This window comes from Cladophialophora bantiana, assembly GCF_000835475.1.
Source record: "Cladophialophora bantiana CBS 173.52 unplaced genomic scaffold supercont1.2, whole genome shotgun sequence".
In the NCBI taxonomy this organism is placed as follows: Eukaryota; Fungi; Ascomycota; class Eurotiomycetes; order Chaetothyriales; family Herpotrichiellaceae; genus Cladophialophora; species Cladophialophora bantiana.
This window is the reverse complement of record NW_015971576.1, coordinates 2158366-2176557: the sequence shown is the minus strand read 5'-3', so window position 1 is coordinate 2176557 and position 18192 is coordinate 2158366. Positions and strand designations below refer to the sequence as shown.

Sequence of the window (18192 nt, the reverse complement as noted above, 5' to 3'; positions counted from 1 at the left end):
GGATGACAAACCATTGGTTCCGCTCCCGTGACCAAGTAACCAAGCGACCACCACCGACTACTGGGTACGAACCATCATGGAGCCAATATTCTTCCGGAAAATGCGGCTCAAGGTTGCGCACCCCCCGAGCCCAGCGTTGGCGTCCTCTTCGCTCCTCTGGCCATGGCAGCCACGGCTAATGTACGATGATGTTATCACCCTCTCGCCGCGTTTCTTGTCCTTTGCCCTCAGATGATGTCCAACTGGTCAAGTGTAAAGTTACCGTTTCTAGCTCGCTGACTACAGTGGTGCCCAACAAGCAATTCGTCCCCATACGACTTCATCATGGCTCCTCTCAGAGCAGCTGTCGGCGGCTGTTGGTCCTTCCGCTCGATCCGGTGGTCAGCATCCCTCTCTCCATCAGAACGATCGTTCCTCTTGGCCCCTCGATCCCTCTGCTCCTCCATCCTCCTCCGTCCTCTCGTTCTCTAGGCAATCCCCGGGTAGACCAGCCATTTCAGCAAAGAGGAGGTCGGGAACATCTCGTCCACGAGAAAGAAGACACTGTGATTGAGCATGATGTTCAAAGAGTAGTCTACATATCGGGGTTGCCCCTTCTCAAAGTCCCATCCGATTATTCGAGATAATACTCGGTGGGTATAGCCTCAATGCTCGTTTCGTCATGGATTCTGAGCCATTATCCTGAAACTCGCTCAAGATCCACCCCCCGTTAAATCTTTTCTTCGACATCAAACCCCCTTTCTGTGATTCTTCCCGTCATGCTCCCAGTGGCGGCAGATTGAGGTCAAATTCTTCTTGCTCATGGGCAACTCTGCCCACGATGCAATACATCTCATTCGACGCGATTAACCCCGGAATCCGATCCGGAAGGCGGTGCGTCTCCAGATGCGTCAGGAACGCTTGCAATCCAGTGAATGTGGGCGTCACGTTCGCCATCGTCGCCTTTTTCTCTCCGAAACCCCCCAGCCTGGCCAGCTGCGATGACACTCCGTCCTCTATCCAGCCTTTGGCCGCTCCCTCCACACAACAGAAATAACAGGCAAAGACATCGCCGTTATTCATCGCGTCGCCAATCATCAACTTCTTGGAGACGTGGCACTTGGCCAGGAAATTCCACCGGTACTTGATGCCCCCTTCAGAATATCGTACTTTGTTATCGTACGTCTTCTCCGTCTTGACCGAGCCTCGGCCGCCACTCGGCAGCGCCTTCGACACAAGCGCCGGTCCTTCGAAGTTGCATTTGGTGCATCGCCAGAAATATTCCTGTCCTTTGGGCCCCTTTCGGTGCTCGAGGGAGAACCCCTTTTTCCGTCCCCCAAGTTGCTGCCTTACTGCGCCTTTGCAGAACCCAGCAAGATTCGACTCGCTCGGTAAGTTGAGCTGCGATCGCGCTATTTGTAGTTGGGGTGAAGCAGATGCGAGTCGCATCGTAGATTCTAGCGACGCACTCTCCGACGTCGACTTCACTGTAATGCTGTCCGACATGTTATCTATTGGCTGCCCTGTCAGCGAAGTCGGGCTGTTGAGGTTAGCAATCTGCTCATTGTCGGCGAGATCGAGCGCCTTCGGCTTCACATAGCGAGGCAGGCTATTGAATTGCGTCTCCAGAGCCGAGGGCGCAGGCTTGTGTATCGCATCGGCGATACCCGGTGGCAGTCCCTTGCGTATCGTGAAGGATCCCAGTCTTGATCCGTTCGAACCGGTCGATCGAATCGAGAGCGGCCGTGGAACTGAAGGGATGGTGGGTACCTAGAAAACAAGGAAAATTTAGGTCCCGCAGGCGCAAGATGTGCTGGAATTTGACTTACCTTTTGCTGGGGGAGCGGGTCCACGGCAGCAGGTATACTTTCGGGCCGGATGTTGCTGGTCTGGGGTCTGGAGACGGGCGAGTTTGTGATCGGTTGTCCATGCAGCATCTGCTGGTTTTGATAGCCATTCCACATTGATTGCTGCACTTGCTGCTGTAGGGGGGAAGGTAGTTGTTGCCAAAAGCTTTGGTACTGATTGTCTGGTGCTCGAGCTACCGGAGGTCGACTCCGAGAATCTAATGTTTCAACGTATTCTAATGTGCTGTAATCAGGGTTCAATGGAATAGCAGGTCGTTGATTCGATGGCACATTCGTGGACGTATTTTGTGCTGTCAATTCCTGCTCTGGTGTTCGGTGGGTCTCGAAGGACTGGCTGTGGTCAAGTTCGTGGACTTGAACGGGTAGGCCGGGCACAGAGGCCTTGATATCACCTTCAATTCGAGGACTGTGCTGAAAAGAAGTGTTCTGTGGTACATGACTATGCTGGTCTGCAACTGGTGATTGATAAAAACTAGACTCTTTCGGGAATTTTTGGCCCTTTTCATCACTCGTATAAACCGGCCTGGATAAATTCTGTCTGTACGGCGGAGGAGCCGCATTCGTCGGTGGAGCGCTGTCCTCCAGTTGCTGAAACAGACCAGAACCATTGGGCGTAGCCTCGACAGAACCTTGACTCGTCTGTCTCTGCATAGGGAAGGGGAGGGCCGGGACATTATCTTCACCTGGCGTACGGCTCTTAGGCGGCTCGCTCGTGTAAGAGAAGGTGGAATTCATCGAGGTTCTTCGTTGCGGCGGCAAAGCACCAGATGGTTTGTGATCGTAACCTACGGCTGTCCTTGAACTGTATGTGGTGTAGGATGTGGCAGATCGATCGTCATATGGTCTTCCGCCGAACGAGGAATGCGTACTGCGGCTGCTTGAATAAGCCAAGGACCCCGGCAACTGGACCTTGTCTGGGTCATCGACATATGGACGTGATATTTGTTTCATTGCCGCTGTTGCCGTCGACATACGCTGGTAAAGCTGGCCAAGGCATACTGTTGCATTCACCCGACAATCGTCCGATGTTTCCTTCAACATGTGGAGGTTCAATGTCGCTTCATCCATAAAAACCTCTCGCAGATGTGAGATGACTGCTTGCTGGAGATTGATGAGAATGTCCTTCATTTGTTCTCGGGCAATGGCGTCCCCTCGAGCGTACGTCTCACCAAAGCGACGAACATCATGGTCATACAAGCTCTGCACCGCGGTACATCCTAGTGACAGAGAGTCCTCGAAATCTTTCGTCAACTGCTCTGGTAGGATGAACTCTTCCGAGGTCTCTTGTTTGTGTTTGAGTCGCTGTACCAACTTTGAAGCATCGCGGTATGCTACAATGACTGTTTGCGAAGCCAGTTAGTGAGTAGTTTCAAAGACGATTAGCCTGAATGAATGCAACAACCATAGGCTCGAACGTCAGGCACGTCGATAACGCGCCCCACTGTTTCGGATCGTGATATAGGAGTGGTTAACCAACGGTGTTGTACAGGCGGATCTCAGAATAGTATCTGTGGTGTAGCCTACTCAAAGTAGCGATTCCATGAGGCTCTGCACACACGCGCATCCTCCAGCAGTCCGGAGAATTGGCCGATTTAGGCAAGACCTCCGTCGTATGCAGTACTCTTGAACATGAGGGATGTTGACCAGGTTGTGGGTCGTTCTTTTCGAGGTAGCAACAACATCAAAGGCGCAGCGAGAAACAAGCTAAAGAAAGCGTAAGCTCACCTGCTTGAACACATGTCTCGACCGACATAACATCCATGGCTTCCGGCCTCGGTGCTCCAAGGCAATATTGGGTGCCAGAGTCGGCGATCGGAAGGGAAATAGTGACCCAGTATCAGCTCATTGACTCGGCTTCAGGGGTTTTGACGCAGATGAGAGACAGAACAGAAAAGGGAGAGAAAGCGAAAAGGAGGGCGAAAACATCAGCAGGAGAAAAGTCTGAAAGTCTGGGAAATGACTCGCTTCTTGAAGGCTGAGGCTGAGTTCAGGCTATTGGCAGGTACAGATCCTTTACGAGAGTCCCAAAAGGCATTTCGCACCTCCGGTTCTGCCACCCTGCAGGTCGGCTGCCTGCAGCGATAATGGCTCGTATTGACTTGTGCACCGTTCGACCAAAGCGATGCAAGCGAGCCCCCGTGCTGGATCAGTCTCACAGCGGCAGGCCCTGCGGGCGGTGGGCTGTACCACGTAGCTCTTTATCGAGGGATCGAGTGTCAGACAAGTCGCCAGCCAGACAGATGAAAGCGGACTGAGAAATGGCGGGGCCAGAACGAGATAAGGATTCAAGGCATCGAGCCAAGTTGATGGGCATTCATGCACCATTTGACCGCCGGCGGATGGCATGGTTCGCGGTTCACCCCCGGGGGAGTCAGTCGACGCCGCGAACAGCAGACAGCGGCCAGCGGACAGCGGACAAGGCTTGCAGGACGAGGAACCCATGCGTGATGGGGAGGATGGGTTGAAGCAGGGCCGAAGATGGCGTTTTTCCCGCGTAAGGGGGCGGCCCAGAAACAGGGCGGTTCAATTGGCCCAAGGCATCTTTGGTAGACCTTGGCTTGCAGATGTAAAGCCTTGGGAACTTGGGGGATTTGGGCACGGAATGGCGTTCAGCGCTCTCAATGGCGCGAAATGAGAGTTTGAGCTGAACAGGAAGAAAAAGGATGGAAGTCGAAGATGCGTCGAGGTGTCTAGACCGCGCCTTCGTCTATGAACTGCGAACTGCGGTCTGCGGCCTGCGGCCTGCCCCTTTTCGTTTCGTTTCCTCACCAGCTTCCACCTTGCATCCTCCCATCAGGCCACGATCCCCTCCACTAATAATGACCGGGGACATTCGTCAAAACTCAATCATTATTTCTCCATGCGATCTATCAGTCCACGTGCGACACACCCAGATCCTGGTCAAGCTCTAATCCCCCCCCCCCCGGGTGACGGATCCTGGCACGATGTCCGGATCAAGCATCACTACTGCCACGCCGCTCGATGAAGTCCGGCAACCCCGAGCAACAAGCAATCCCCTAGTTCGCCTGTGTTGTGGGCGTATTCAACGCTATCAATCCTTTTGAGTCAAACGTGTCGTTGTCGCGAATCGGCACGAGTGGGCGCTTGACAAGCGAGAAGGAAGAAAAAGGGGGGCAGATCGGCAAGATGGCAAGGATGAAATTCCTTGTGCACACTCAATTCCCATTACGGTCTATTTATGGGGCATAAAGACACCCCAGTATCCATGCCACGCACTCCTCACGCCCTCATAATTGAGCCTTGCCGGAGAGCAGGCGCTGAATAGCCGCATCAGTTAGAGGCGTATACCCTGCTCCTTCTTTCTCGATCCAAAACATCCGGTCCTTGTTTCCCTTCGGGATCAAGAAGCCTGGTAAGAGACAATAAGCAATTTGGCAGGGAGGTGTGTGGTCAATGAGTGAGGCTCACCGTCTTTCCGAAGACCGGTCTTCAGCTTCTTCATGATCATCGAGACTCGTTCACTGCCGCTGTCGCCACTCATACCACCAGAGTCCTGTGGAGCACCATCGTTGATCAGGATTCTGACGAAACGCGGCACCGCATACGCCGGCAGAGCGCTTTCTGAGGTACGCAACCAGTGTTCTAGTTGCGACATGATCTCCTGGTGAGCTCGATCGGACTGCTCTGGAGACGCTCCATGCAAAGTGATTGCTGCGCACCCCAGCTGCCCATCATACCCATAATAGTTCATCGGGATGGCATACACATTGACGGAAGTAATTTGGGGATGTCTACTGAGCCATGCCTCGACTTCTGTGGTGGAGATGTTGTGTCCCTTTGCACGGTAGGTGTCTGCCAGCCAACGTCAGCATATTGGGCATCGCGGTACCGGGTGAAGTTGTCTCGTCAACAAGACCTACCTCCAAGCCGGTCTCGAAACTGAATAAACCCATCCTCGTCCTGCAAGAAATGGTCATCTTAGCATGCTCACTCTTCAATATCAAGCTTGAACTCACAATCACCAAAGCATCCCCAATTCGAGTATACTCGTCCCCCTTCTCAAAAACATCTCTCAAGCTTTTTTTCCGGGTGGCTTCCACCCCGCCCTCTCCAACATAGTCGTGCCTCCTTTGGATGGGGGGAACGATCTTGCTTATCGCCTCACCAACCTCTCCGGGCTTTGCCTTGATGCAAAACCCCGTCTTAGGATCCCTCACCACTTCTCCAGTCTCGAAATCGGCTCTGATTATCTGAAACGCGCTCTGGCCGAACCATTTACTCCGCATTATGGGCCCCCAACGGGCTACCTTTCCCACTCCGAGATCATTCTTGTTTGAGTTGAGGAGAGAGATCGTTGCCTCACTTGCCGAGTAGTACTCTACTATCCAAGGAATTCCAAACCTTTCTCTAACTGCTCGCCATACACTGGGAGCCAGTCCGAGACCAAAGGCCAGATCAACTCCGTGGTTCTTCTCGTCTGGAAACCGAGGATCGGGGGGAGACTGGACGAGATACCGGAACATCTCGCCGATATAGAGAATCGCATTCGCCCGTGAACGCCGGACATCGGCCCAGAACTCCCGGCGTGAGAACCGCCGAGCAAGAATTACGGTCCCGGAGGACGCCAATGCGCCAGGTAGGGCGGCGAAGGAAGCGGTCCCGTGAAACATAGGCAAGCAGATATACCATCTTCTATGGCTTCCTTGCATGCCTGGCCATCTCTGTGGGTTCCCGCTCAGACGGTTATATCCAAGCGGCCAGATCAGAGCTTTGGGCATCCCTGTGGTTCCAGATGTGAAGAGATATTGCGCAGCGTCGGTAGGACCGACTTTGGGTCTCTTGTGTTTAGGGAAATCGGCCATTTCCGGGGTTACAGGGGGCAACTCCTCATGCTTTAGCAGCACATTTTCTTGAAGATCAGCTCGGATTGGAGCGTACGAGCTATAATCGTACAATATAACCCTTGGAAAAGGCGATGACTCTTGCGTCGGTGAACCTGGGTGACTCTCGTCTCGCACCAAAGCCTTTATCAAGGTGCCATACAGCTCGTAAGTGGTGATGCAGAACTCTGCCTCGCTGACTTTGAGACAGTGCTTGATATGGGTCCCAGTAATGGACGTGTTCACTGGCGCGGCGATGGCTCCGAGCTTATAGAGAGCCCACCAAGCGATAACGAACTCTGGCGAATTGTTGACAAACATTCCAACCACAGTCCGGTTGTTGATACCGAGCCTTTCAAATGCTTCGGCAAGTCGACCAATTTCCTCACGAAACTCGCGATAGGTCCAGGCGCGGCCCTCAAAGACAAATGCCTCCTTGTCAGTATGGTGGTTTTCCGCGTACGTCGAATGCAGGACATGATAGAAGGACCAGTCATCTTCCCCATGTTCCTTGTACAGGTCCTCGACGAACTTCTGTAGATGCTTGGCTCCTTGAAGCTGGGCGATGTCGGCTCGAATTGAGTACTTGGCGTCGAGATACATGCTGATTCCCGTGGCGGCTACTGCCGCGGCGCCGGCAGCTAGAAGTGCCATTGCTCGTGGATGACTGTGAAGAAGCGCGTTCAAGGGTGGTCAACGAAGAGATATCCTAGTCGTGAGGAGGCAAGGGACATATCCCTGCACCCAAAAAGCATCGCCTGGATGACCATTTTGAGACGAGCCTCGGGTGTGTTGAATGCGTGGAGACAAGGAATCGACTGAATAGCCGGAGTAGTGCGGATTTTATACCGCGTCTCCATCAAGATAGAACGTCCTGTCCACTCAGCATCGTGTCTACTTGGGAACCTAGGTATACTAAGAGGCTTTTCCAGCCTCATCTGTTAGCGACGTGGAGACACATGCGGGGAGGAACAAAACTGCAAACTGCAAACTAGACAAACGATGAAATCTGCGTCTATCGTCCCAATACTCTCCCCTATCATTCTCCAGAGCCTCTGCGGTGACACAGTAGCTACTGAAGCGTAGTTTACCTTCTAGCCGCAGAGGACGCGGTTCCAATGGACTCAGTCTATCGTGGATTTTTGTGGACCACACTTTTCGCTGTTCTCTGGATCCTGGATTCTTCTATTACCACTACGTCGAGATGGACGAAAGCATAATCTACAACGACTCGAAGCACAGTCTTCTAAGTTTTACGGGCCAATCCTCATCCGGGGTGTCGCATTTGGAACAGGAGGTCTTGGACGAATATGAGAGGTTATCGAGAAACATGAAGGAGGTGAGTTTTTTTCTTACGATGATCTTGTTCCTGTTCTTCTTGTTGTCTTTTTGGTCCTTTTCAAATCCTGGGGAGCTCGCCAGGGGAGAGCAAAGCGCCAAAGAAAAGAGACTGCCCCGTCGAGTACGTGGCTGAGTGAGTAGGTAAGAGAGGAGGAGGGACAGCTCTCGAACTTGTTTTGGAAGCGGTTCTCTTTCTCTTCCTCGAACGCCAGATATAGTGTCTGACCATCTGTTATCTCTGCTCAGCTTTCGTCGACGCTTGCCGACCTCTCCAGCGGTCCCATCACGCTCGAAATCGCAGAGGGTCTTCGCCTGCTGGAACGCCGGGTCGCCAGCGTGTACACGTTGATGAAGGCCAGTGTGTACAGTATCGTGCTGCAGCAGGGACAGGTCGAGGGTATGGAGGACGGCGTAAGGGACAGACAGGATGACGACGGAGGAGAAGCCGGCGAGTAGAAGAGAGGCACACAGGGCTTGGTTTGTATGCTGGTATTTGGTATCCATGGACGAGAATATGATGGGTGTACGGGACGGATTCAATTGACGAGCTACACAAAGTACCTAATAACCCACGACGAAGACGTGTCAGATCAATCTGCATTTTTAAAATTGGTGCAGTTCGCCAGTCGGAATTTGCTCACCCTAGTTTTGTACAGAACATGACACAGACTCAACGAGGAGTGCTGCATATATTCGGTGCGGCATGCTGATACTATACAAATTCCCCGTCTATGTTTGGCCTGCATAATACACTTTGCGAACATCCACCAACTTCTTGCCTCTGGCTCTCGCGATATCCTCTGGGTGCTTCTGGCTCAACAGAGCCTGCACTGTGGCCTTGACCGTATTCATAGGATTCCTCGACCGTGTCACCCGGGCAGCCAGATCATGGATACCCGCACATCTGCAAATCTCCCATATGTATTGTTGACAACGGAGTCCGAAGCCTGTGAGTGAATCAGTTAGCACAGTCATCTAGGCAAGGAGGCGGGCAAAGCGTACCTGGCGGTCTTGCATATAATTCCAGCTCGGTGGCGCTGACCTTGGCTTTCAGATCGCCGTAAATAGTTCGATTTTCGTACCGCAGAATAGGAGCCATATTCCGAATGGCACGATATTGGCTCTGAACAATAGCTGCAGAGCCTTCCTGCGATTTTCCTTCTCCTATGCCGATGAGGCCCTGACCATTTCCGGCAATGCTTAAAGCATACATCTTTTGAATCTTGCCCAGCCTCGTCTGATTCACAACGCGGTGTTGTATGACGGTCTTGACCCTGAGTTGCAGGATCTGTTTCTCGCTGTATCCGGTCATTTGCATCAATTGCAAGAGCGCAGGTGAAACCACTCTCTCCTTTCTCCCACTTCCCTCCTCGTCTCCTCTAGATTTCTTCTTCTGGGTTTTGGCGGGCTCCGAAATCCTCGGCAAGTCTGGAGCCAGCGCCGTTGGAGGACTCCTCTCCGCTTCCTCGCGTCCGACTGTCATGCGTAGATTCTTGTCAAACTTGTCCCATAGATCCTGGTCGTAGTCGTTTTCGTGTTTAGGCTCAGGAATCTCATTGATGAACTTGACAAAGTCGTCTTCCAGCTCTTCATCCGTCTTCAGCCTCGACTTGTCATCGATATTAGTCATTGGTGCCCGCACTGGCTTATCCACCACCGGATCGATTTTGGTCAATTCATCGTAGTATTTTAGCTTCCAGGGATCTGTCCGCATGCCAGTCTGCTTCTGCATTTTGTCAAGATCGATGAGTTTCTGCGCTGCCTCGATGGCCGCGCGCTGTTCTGGAGAGTATCGATCCGCGATCGCGCCATGTTGTACTGAAGGAAACTCTTTGGCTTGTGCATTGAGATCCACCTGGCTAATCTCTGCTTTCACGCTGGGGAAACGGGGCTTTCGTTTTTGGTGGACAGGAGCCGAATGGAACTGGCGGCGAGGGAGGGACTTCGGACGAGGGGACCGTGAAAAGAGGCAGAATAGGCATTCAGAGGACCGAGCGACACTCATAGTGCCAATGCAGCTCAAGTCTGCCAGACAGAGTCGATATGCAGTGTGGAAGGTAAAAGGTGCAAGATGAACTGCACGCAAACAAAATTGCTGGGCGTCTCAATCGAGCTGGAGACACGCTAGTCTCTTTTGGTAATCTCGAGCGTGCCGCCTCACATTCTTCCTCTTCCGCTTCCGTGTACCGAGTAGAAATGCAATTTTCCCTTCACCAACCCCCGTTCAGTCTCTCTACTCCAACTTGTTGGACCCAGCTGCTCCAATTCTCTGCGGCATATCACGCTTCTAAACCGCCCAAGACTCGTTTGCGGATCAGGATTCGTGCCGTGTGCGACAATGGTCTGATGACAAGGCTGGCCAGTTAAATATTTTCCGATCAAGGTCAAAAATGGAGCGACTCGAGGCCCAACTATCAACAGTCACGATCTCCTTAATCTCTTGCTAAACACGGAATCTTGATCTTCTCGCTTGACAAGAATCATTGCCTCAAGATGGAAGAAGCTCCCAGGTTCATCATCGGGCACCATGACCCCAAGAGACCAATACCAGTCTCGATGGAGACCGTCCAAGATGCTCATGCCGCTAATGTGAGGCCCAGTCTTTATTGATCTGTCGTATGTCGGCTGACTTCAGACAAACAAGTATGACATGGTGACGAGCCCCATCACGACTCCCCATTTCCATAGCCGGGTGTTAACTCTACTCTCTTCATCCCTTCCCTTCCATTCAGAAGAAGACATCACAAAAACCAAGAGCGCTTCACCTGTCATTATTCCACCACTGACTCCAGCGGATACTCCATTGACGCCCGATGAGTCTATTAGCCAGACCATAGGTATTACAAGTTCCTGGATCGACCTTGGTTCTCCAGATCCGATCATCGCGGATGTCTCCCGACAGGTCCTGCAACTGGAATTGGCCTATGCTGCCTTCTGCGGGCTCACGTATGTGCTGATCCCAGGCCCTCTTCTTCGTGGTCAAGGCGTGTCTGACAGCGGGGTGGCTCAATGTGCGAGAGTGATCTTGGATGCCCTGGGCCAAGCTCCCTACATGCAACTATATATATGGTTTCCCATGATTGACCATTCTGAGGAACACGTCGACCAGATGGGCAATCTAGCTCCGTTTGCTCGTCCGCAATTTTTAGAGCAGGACGAGGCTGAAATCGAAAGGTTGGATCTTTTCGGAACCTGGGAGGCATGGAACCTCATTAGATCGATATGTAAATATCCTTCTAGGTTGTGTGTAGGTAAGCGTAATACATTTCTTGCGGTATCCCTCGTCGCCTTTCTGCCCGGTCTCTGACGCTGACAAACTCCAGCCTTGTCTATACCAAAGCTGCTCCCTCCAGTCCCCGTCCAGTCAAGATGGTATTCCGAACCCGTCCGGCTGCTCACCCTCGACAAGCAAATGTTTGCTAAGAACGCCAAAGGCTATCCCGTGCTGACTCGCGCTCATCAAGCCTTCGTCCTGAGATTTGCCCGACTCCGTACAACACCATGGTTCCTCTTATGCAACGTCGGGACTATTCCTAGCAGCGCCACAAATGGGGGCATGGTCAACCCAGCCGCGGCTGAGACCAACGCATTCCCTACGCTCGCCGAAGCAGCACAAACTCCAGACCTCAAAGACCCGACTCCTCACCTCTCGTACATGCGCAACTTGCAAACCAAACAACCACCTCAATCGCCTATTGATCGCTTCGGGGCCGGCTATCAAGATTATCTACAGGCGCCGTTGCAGCCGCTAACTGTCAACCTCGAAAGCATCACGTATGAAGTCTTTGAGAAAGACCCGGTCAAGTATGCGTGGTACGAGCGCGCCATCGCCCGGGCCTTGCATGACTGGATTGAACAAGGAAAACCGACCTCCAACCCGGACGGACGCGTTGTCGTTGCTGTAGTGGGAGCAGGTCGTGGGCCACTGGTAACTCGCGCACTCAAGGCAAGCCAAGACGTCGGGGTGGAGATTGACATGTGGGCGCTGGAGAAGAACCCGAATGCGTTTGTCCTTCTTCAGCGCCATAACAAGACAATGTGGAATGGCCGAGTGAATTTGGTGAAGTCGGACATGAGGACGTGGAGGGGACCCATTCGCGCTGCAAGTACGGCAAAACCGACTCGAATATACAACACCTCGCCTGACAGTGATGGTGATGGCAATGACGGGGACGGCGACAAGAATGCAGAGAAAGAATCCACCGCCCAACAACCGACATTCACAGGCTCACCCACCCTCGATACGACATACCTGCTTGCGACGAGCACCCAAACCACCACGCCAACGCCCTATAAGATCGACATCCTGATAAGCGAACTCTTAGGATCCTTCGGCGACAACGAGCTCTCTCCCGAATGCCTCGACGGCGTCCAGCACCTCCTGAACCCGGTCCATGGAATCTCCATTCCGGCATCGTACACTGCACACATCACGCCGATCGCGGCACCAAAGCTTCACGCGGACATATTGCATGGAATGGGCAGTAATCCCAATGCGGGCGAGACGCCGTATGTGGTCATGTTCAACGCGATCGACTACTTGAGCACGAAGCCGTCCGCTGCTGCAGACGCCAAGTCGTCGCGCGGTCTGTCGACGGGTCCCGTTCAAAGTCATCCAACTCCAAGCGAGATGCAAAGTCCTATTTCACCACCCGAGACCACAACCACAGTTGCGACGCCTTACTCGAGAGCGCACACGCGTCAATCCCAACAACCCGTTGGTCCTCCTTTTCCAACGCCGCCAACGCCAGTCCCCGTCATACAACAGACATGGGCGTTTCTGCACCCGAACCCGGCCCTACCAACCCTCAGCCCGTCCACCATCGGCACAACGACGACAGAACCCTCCCTCACCAACAGTCACAACGCCCGCTCATGCCAGCTGACCTTCCCGATCCCGCACCGGGGCACATGCCACGGCCTGGCGGGCTACTTCGAGACCGTGCTCTACAAGGGCGTCGAGTTGTCGACGAATCCCGACACCATGGACCAAAAGAGCGAGGGCATGATTAGTTGGTTTCCGATATTTTTCCCGCTGAAGGTGAGTGGCCTTCTTCCTTCCTTCCTTATCTCCTTGGTCTCTCACCAGCTCCATCTGAATTGAATACACGCACACGCACACATACATATATACAACACATAATAGTCCCCCATTATTTTGCACCGAAATTCGCTAAAATTAGGGGGAAAATTCAAAAACAGAGACCTCTCTTCCTCCCCGACAACTCGGAAATCACCCTGACAATGTGGCGCAAGACGGACGACCGTAAAGTCTGGTACGAGTGGCTCGTCGACGTCTACCTCTACCTCCCTTCCTCTTCGCCGCTTCAGCAGCCTCCTCCACCCCAGACCGCTCATGCGACACAACAGCGGCAGCAGCCACCGCCGGGACAAGCTCAGAGCATGAATCTCGACGGCAGCAGCAGTGGTGGCGCTGGCGGCGACAACAACGACAACAACAACAAGGGGAAGAGGAAAAGCCTCCCGGCATCGGCACTGGTGACACCGCCAGCACCGCCAGCACCACATCTATCGACCGGCAACTGTTCAGCACCCATCAGCGCAGAACGAAGCATGCCATTACCGCGCCGCGCCGCCGCCGCAAGAGGTCGCCGGGTCCGGATCGGAGGGAGCGAGCTACATTCCTCGGAGAAGGAAGCCTGTTTGATGTAAATGACGCCATGTGATGTCTTGGATGCCTTGGATGCTTTGCGGTGGCGCCGTGTTGCGGCTGTGATGCGGTCTAATGCTCAGCGATATGATACTAGTGCGAAGCGAAATAACGGATATGAAGGACGTGATAAATGTACTCCGTACGAAGACGAAAAGGGCCTTTCTATTTGGGAGTAAAAACAAGGTTTGACCATATTTCCCTGCTTACTTTTCCTTCCCATGTTTCACAAACGCCAGCCCATCGCAATGATAAAACATAAAAATGGTCCCTCCTGCGCTTGCGGCCTGGATGTGCAATCCAGCTCCTCGATCCTTCGCCGCTGCATTGGGTCGGACACTCTGTCTCAGTCCACCTCTTTTCGCTTTTCAACACCTTGCCCCCCATTCAGTTGGCTTAACACCTTTTCAATAGCGGGAATGATTCCTCCGATAACTCCTAGGTCTCAGACAAGCAGCGTCGTGAACCTCTCAACAAACTGCCAGCAACCAGCACCGTCGCCTCATGCTCTCCTTTCTTCACTGACAAGGCCGTTCGCCTCGCCGTTACCACGTTCTCCGCCATTTCGCTTCTGTTCGACCTTCTTTGCTGAGTGAGCAGCGTTGTGCATCTTCAAACTCTCCACCCCATTTAGCAACTTTTTCAGATCACCTTCGCCGGTCCCATTTTGCTCCCCTGTTATTTTGACTCCGGCATTAGGAGTACTTGTACCACTGATCTTCGCCACGTCCTCCGTCAGGCCTCTCCTAATAGCAAGCACATTATCCACAATAACCGCATCGATTCCCTGCCTCACTTGTCTCCTCACCATCGCACTGTCATTGTTCAGTGTCCCGTAGCTCACACACACAAGGCCGCTTTCCTTCACTACTTTGACCAGTCTAGGCGCGGCGACCAGAGGATCTGCAGCGCTTACCACCCCAAGCAAATTCCAGCGACTCGCGAAGCGGATGGCTTCTTGTAGTGAAGTGGCGCGGATATCACCCGCAGGACTCGTCCCGGAATCCGTCAGGAACAGGACAGGGATGCTAGGCTGCTTAAACGACAGCAGAAGACAGATGTCCGGGTTGAAACTCGAAAAGATGATGTTCCTTCCCTTGCCCAAGTCATATACTTTGGTCAGGACCGTGTCAACAAACGAGTTGAGCTCCACGGCATATGTGTCCATGTCTTCGTCTTCACTTTCGAATAGCATTGGATATTTCATCTCAATATTGAAACCCACATCTTGTGGAATCTTTTTGAACATTTCCTCGAGAGTGGCAAAAGGCGCTTGGATATGGTTGCCTCGAGTGTTTCCCTTAAAGCCTTTCTTCTTGAAGTCGCGGGTATGTTTCATCCGCTCGTCCATCTCGAGAGACTCGTTGCTAGTGGCTCCGCTCACGGACATGGATCTCAGTCTGGATGCTCGTAAATCCCGATCGATGCTCTTCACACTGGTTGATTTCGGCTTTTCAAATGGTACAGGTGACGCAGGTCTGGAATGGCGGGGTGTTCGCATGTCATTCACGTGGAGGAATTGTTCAAGTGTGAGAGTATGCACGGGTGCGTCGATGCCCGTCTCACTGACGAGGAAATCATGATAGATGACAGGTACGTGGTCTTTCGTGAGTTGCACATCAAATTCGACGTATGAGGCGCCCAGGTTTGCCGCGGCGATGAAGGATTGAATGGTGTTCTCGCCTAGCTGAAGAGATCGCCTGCCGGCGGCGAAATTCTTGCCCAGGCCACGATGCCCAATGACCATGGTCGACGCCATGCTTCTCCAGTAGGTTTGATGTTCCGTTACCGACATATTGGGATGGTTGAAGGGGGTAATGACGAGGAAATTAAACGTGACAGAGCCAATAACCTCAAGATCGCTCGCCGCAACAATGGGGACGGTCACATCGCCTTGTAATGACATCCTCTTTGTTCCTACACTCGACTTGACACTTGATAGCAAAGCGACAGCACGCCCGACGACGCGCTCGTGAGAGCCGGCGTAAGTCGGGATGAGGTCAAAATACAATTTGACTTTGGATGGATCGGCTGCGTGAAAGACAATTGGTTCTGTCGCAATATTGTCTTGGACTGGGAGGTCAATGACCTCAGGCTCACCCTCGGCCGCTTTGGCTGAGACGACAATCGAAAGAGCGGTATCGAGCTGGGTTGAGTGCGCACTCGAAAGTGGTATTCGATCAAGATTAACCGCACGAATACTTTTGCGAGTGTCCATAGTGCCGAGACTGACCAAGATCATGCTCTTGTCTGTCAAATATCGATGACCAAAGGTCTTAACAGCTTCGGTGGTCTTGATTGTCGGGCCATTTGATCCCAGGGCATTGGAGTTTCGCTCGGTTAGGGATGACGACAACGGGGGAGACGTCGAGGCCACAGAAACATCCGGCTCGGCGTCCAGTTCAGGCATAACACTGTCAAGTCTCTGTGCAATATCTATATGACCTCTCAAAGCGGCGTGCTCCTTTGCATTCCAGCCTGACGAATCCAGGCGTTCGAGATCAGCCCCATGGTCGATCAGCAAGTCCACAATTGGAAGATGACCGTCAACACAAGCGATGAACAATGGGGTCCATCCGTAAGCCTTTTCGAATAGCTCGATATTTGCCTTCTGCTCATCTGTGCCGTCGAGAAGTAGTCTGGCACACTCCACGTGGCCGAACCTAGCAGCCACATGGAGCGCCGTATCACCCAGCTCGTCTTGGTAATTGATATCAACCCCTGCTTGGATAAGAAGCCGGACGATTTCAATAAAATTCGCTTTTGTGGCCAAAGCCAAGACAATCGACAATTTGGCTGATCTCCGCATGGGGATGAAGCCCATACTCTTCTCGGCGTCGAGTAAAGCCTTGGTAGTCAGAGGGTGACCGCCGATGGCGCTGAGATGTAAAGGTGCCCATCCTTCATCGTCCTGCCACTTTGACCCGTCAATGCCCTCTGCGACATCGAACAATTTCCACGCTCTGAGATGCTCAATGATGATCTCGCACATGACTCTAATGCCGTATTCTGCCGCAAAATGCAGTGGTGTTCTCCCCGCGCTATCCCTCGCCAACAAAGCAGGTTGTTGTGAAGGCTTCAGGTTGTCAAGCAGGAATTGCAGGAATAGAATAGCCTCATCCTTACGCGTAAAATTTTGCACCCGCTGGTCTTCTTGCAAGATCGAACGCTTCAGGGCGGGGGAGGGATGCGCAGCAGGGGTGATAAAGTTGTGGAGATCTGCTTCAGCATCGGCCAAGGGTTCGGTGGCGGGTTCCTGGCTGGCATGCGACTGTTTGCGACCGATCGAAACTATCAGCCGATGGATGCAATTGCGATGATTGATGTCATCGTGGGCATCCAGGAAGACAATGTAGCGCAGCAGGCACGCAGTACAGGTCCGACTCCGAGAAGAGATTGCCCTCTGGAGGAGATTGTTCAACAGTAACTGCACCGCGGCCTCCGAGTTTTCAGTCCCTTGTTTTGATATGCTCATGATCCATTCTTCGAGACTCTTTGCATCATCTTGACGGATCTTGGCTTCGACTTTGGCCAACTGCTCGACAGAAATGTTCAAAGAAGGCCGAGAAGTTGTACGCTTCAACGACCCCGAGGAGATGGAAGCAACGTCGTCAGCCGTGTTCCTAGCAGCGGCCGCAACCTCTCCCAACACAGAGATCCAATCGTTGATTTTGTTCAACGAGGTAAAGAGCTGGGTATTTGTCGCAAACGGCGACGGGTCCACCTTCAGTTCCAGGTACTTCTTCTGCGCATGGGCGGTGGGGATCCTTTTGTCCAACTTCTTTGTGATCTTGATAAAGCCCCTTCTGTTGACTTCTCCATACCACTGTAGCTTTCTCAGATCGCCACGCAGTTCCAAGAGCGCCGCAAGGAGGTCTTCGCCTTCATCGGCATCGAGCTGCGTCGCAGCTTGCGGAGAGGTTCCGTACCTGTCTTCGAGAAGTTTCAGACGCCGTGAAAAATCTTGGAATTTCTTGTTGTAAAAGTGGTCCACGTCCTCGAGGTTGCGATCCAAGGTGTAAAAGAATCCTAGAACAAAACATGAGTTTCACAACGGTTGATTCTCATCTCAACCCCATCCTACCAGCCAGATCAGGACTTTCTCCGTCTTGCTTCTCTGCCCCTGCGGCAGCGGCCTTGATGAGCTTCTTGAGCACTTTGTAGTTGATGTAGGAGGGTGCCCATTCCGGGACTTGGTTTCGAGGCAGATTTCGACCAAACTTCATGGTGTCCGAGATCTTCCTGATGTATTGCTCAATATGGTCTCGAATCTCAGACCGACCTCGGCGGGAGGAAACGCGGATGAAAGCTAGGTGCGAGAGAGAACAGGGGCCATCAAAAGCACAGGAGAGATCAACTACAGGGGAAGCATGATTCTGATTCGCACGCGGAGGACAGCGATGAAGGGATGGAATCGGGAGCACTTGGCCATGCTCGTTGGAGGGGAGGAAGGGAGGAAGTTGGCTCGAAGTACGGGGTAACACGTGGAGGG

General features: G+C 52.8%; 6 protein-coding genes across 6 annotated transcripts; 2 read left to right on the top strand and 4 right to left on the bottom strand.

Annotated features, from left to right (window-relative positions):
* Window positions 1-756: 756 nt before the first annotated feature.
* On the bottom strand, window positions 757-3252 carry Z519_01798 (uncharacterized protein; the record flags this gene model as incomplete). Its single annotated transcript, XM_016759555.1, has 3 exons — window positions 757-1749; window positions 1809-3178; window positions 3225-3252. The coding sequence occupies 3 exons, from the start codon at window positions 3250-3252 to the stop codon at window positions 757-759; spliced, it is 2391 nt and encodes a 796-aa protein (XP_016624883.1).
* Window positions 3253-5095: 1843 nt separating this feature from the next.
* Z519_01797 (uncharacterized protein) lies at window positions 5096-7342 on the bottom strand (the record flags this gene model as incomplete). Its single annotated transcript, XM_016759554.1, has 4 exons — window positions 5096-5217; window positions 5277-5660; window positions 5729-5768; window positions 5825-7342. The coding sequence occupies 4 exons, from the start codon at window positions 7340-7342 to the stop codon at window positions 5096-5098; spliced, it is 2064 nt and encodes a 687-aa protein (XP_016624882.1).
* A 550-nt stretch (window positions 7343-7892) lies between these two features.
* Window positions 7893-8485, top strand: Z519_01796 (uncharacterized protein; the record flags this gene model as incomplete). Its single annotated transcript, XM_016759553.1, has 2 exons — window positions 7893-8027; window positions 8276-8485. The coding sequence occupies 2 exons, from the start codon at window positions 7893-7895 to the stop codon at window positions 8483-8485; spliced, it is 345 nt and encodes a 114-aa protein (XP_016624881.1).
* A 273-nt stretch (window positions 8486-8758) lies between these two features.
* On the bottom strand, window positions 8759-10034 carry Z519_01795 (uncharacterized protein; the record flags this gene model as incomplete). Its single annotated transcript, XM_016759552.1, has 2 exons — window positions 8759-8976; window positions 9032-10034. 2 exons carry the CDS (start codon window positions 10032-10034, stop codon window positions 8759-8761), a joined length of 1221 nt encoding a protein of 406 aa, XP_016624880.1.
* A 488-nt stretch (window positions 10035-10522) lies between these two features.
* Window positions 10523-13702, top strand: Z519_01794 (uncharacterized protein; the record flags this gene model as incomplete). The annotated part of the gene is made up of 5 exons (XM_016759551.1): window positions 10523-10618; window positions 10674-11280; window positions 11353-12619; window positions 12719-13070; window positions 13232-13702. The coding sequence occupies 5 exons, from the start codon at window positions 10523-10525 to the stop codon at window positions 13700-13702; spliced, it is 2793 nt and encodes a 930-aa protein (XP_016624879.1).
* A 500-nt stretch (window positions 13703-14202) lies between these two features.
* Window positions 14203-17926, bottom strand: Z519_01793 (uncharacterized protein; the record flags this gene model as incomplete). Its single annotated transcript, XM_016759550.1, has 2 exons — window positions 14203-17729; window positions 17785-17926. 2 exons carry the CDS (start codon window positions 17924-17926, stop codon window positions 14203-14205), a joined length of 3669 nt encoding a protein of 1222 aa, XP_016624878.1.
* Between the last annotated feature and the right edge of the window lie 266 nt (window positions 17927-18192).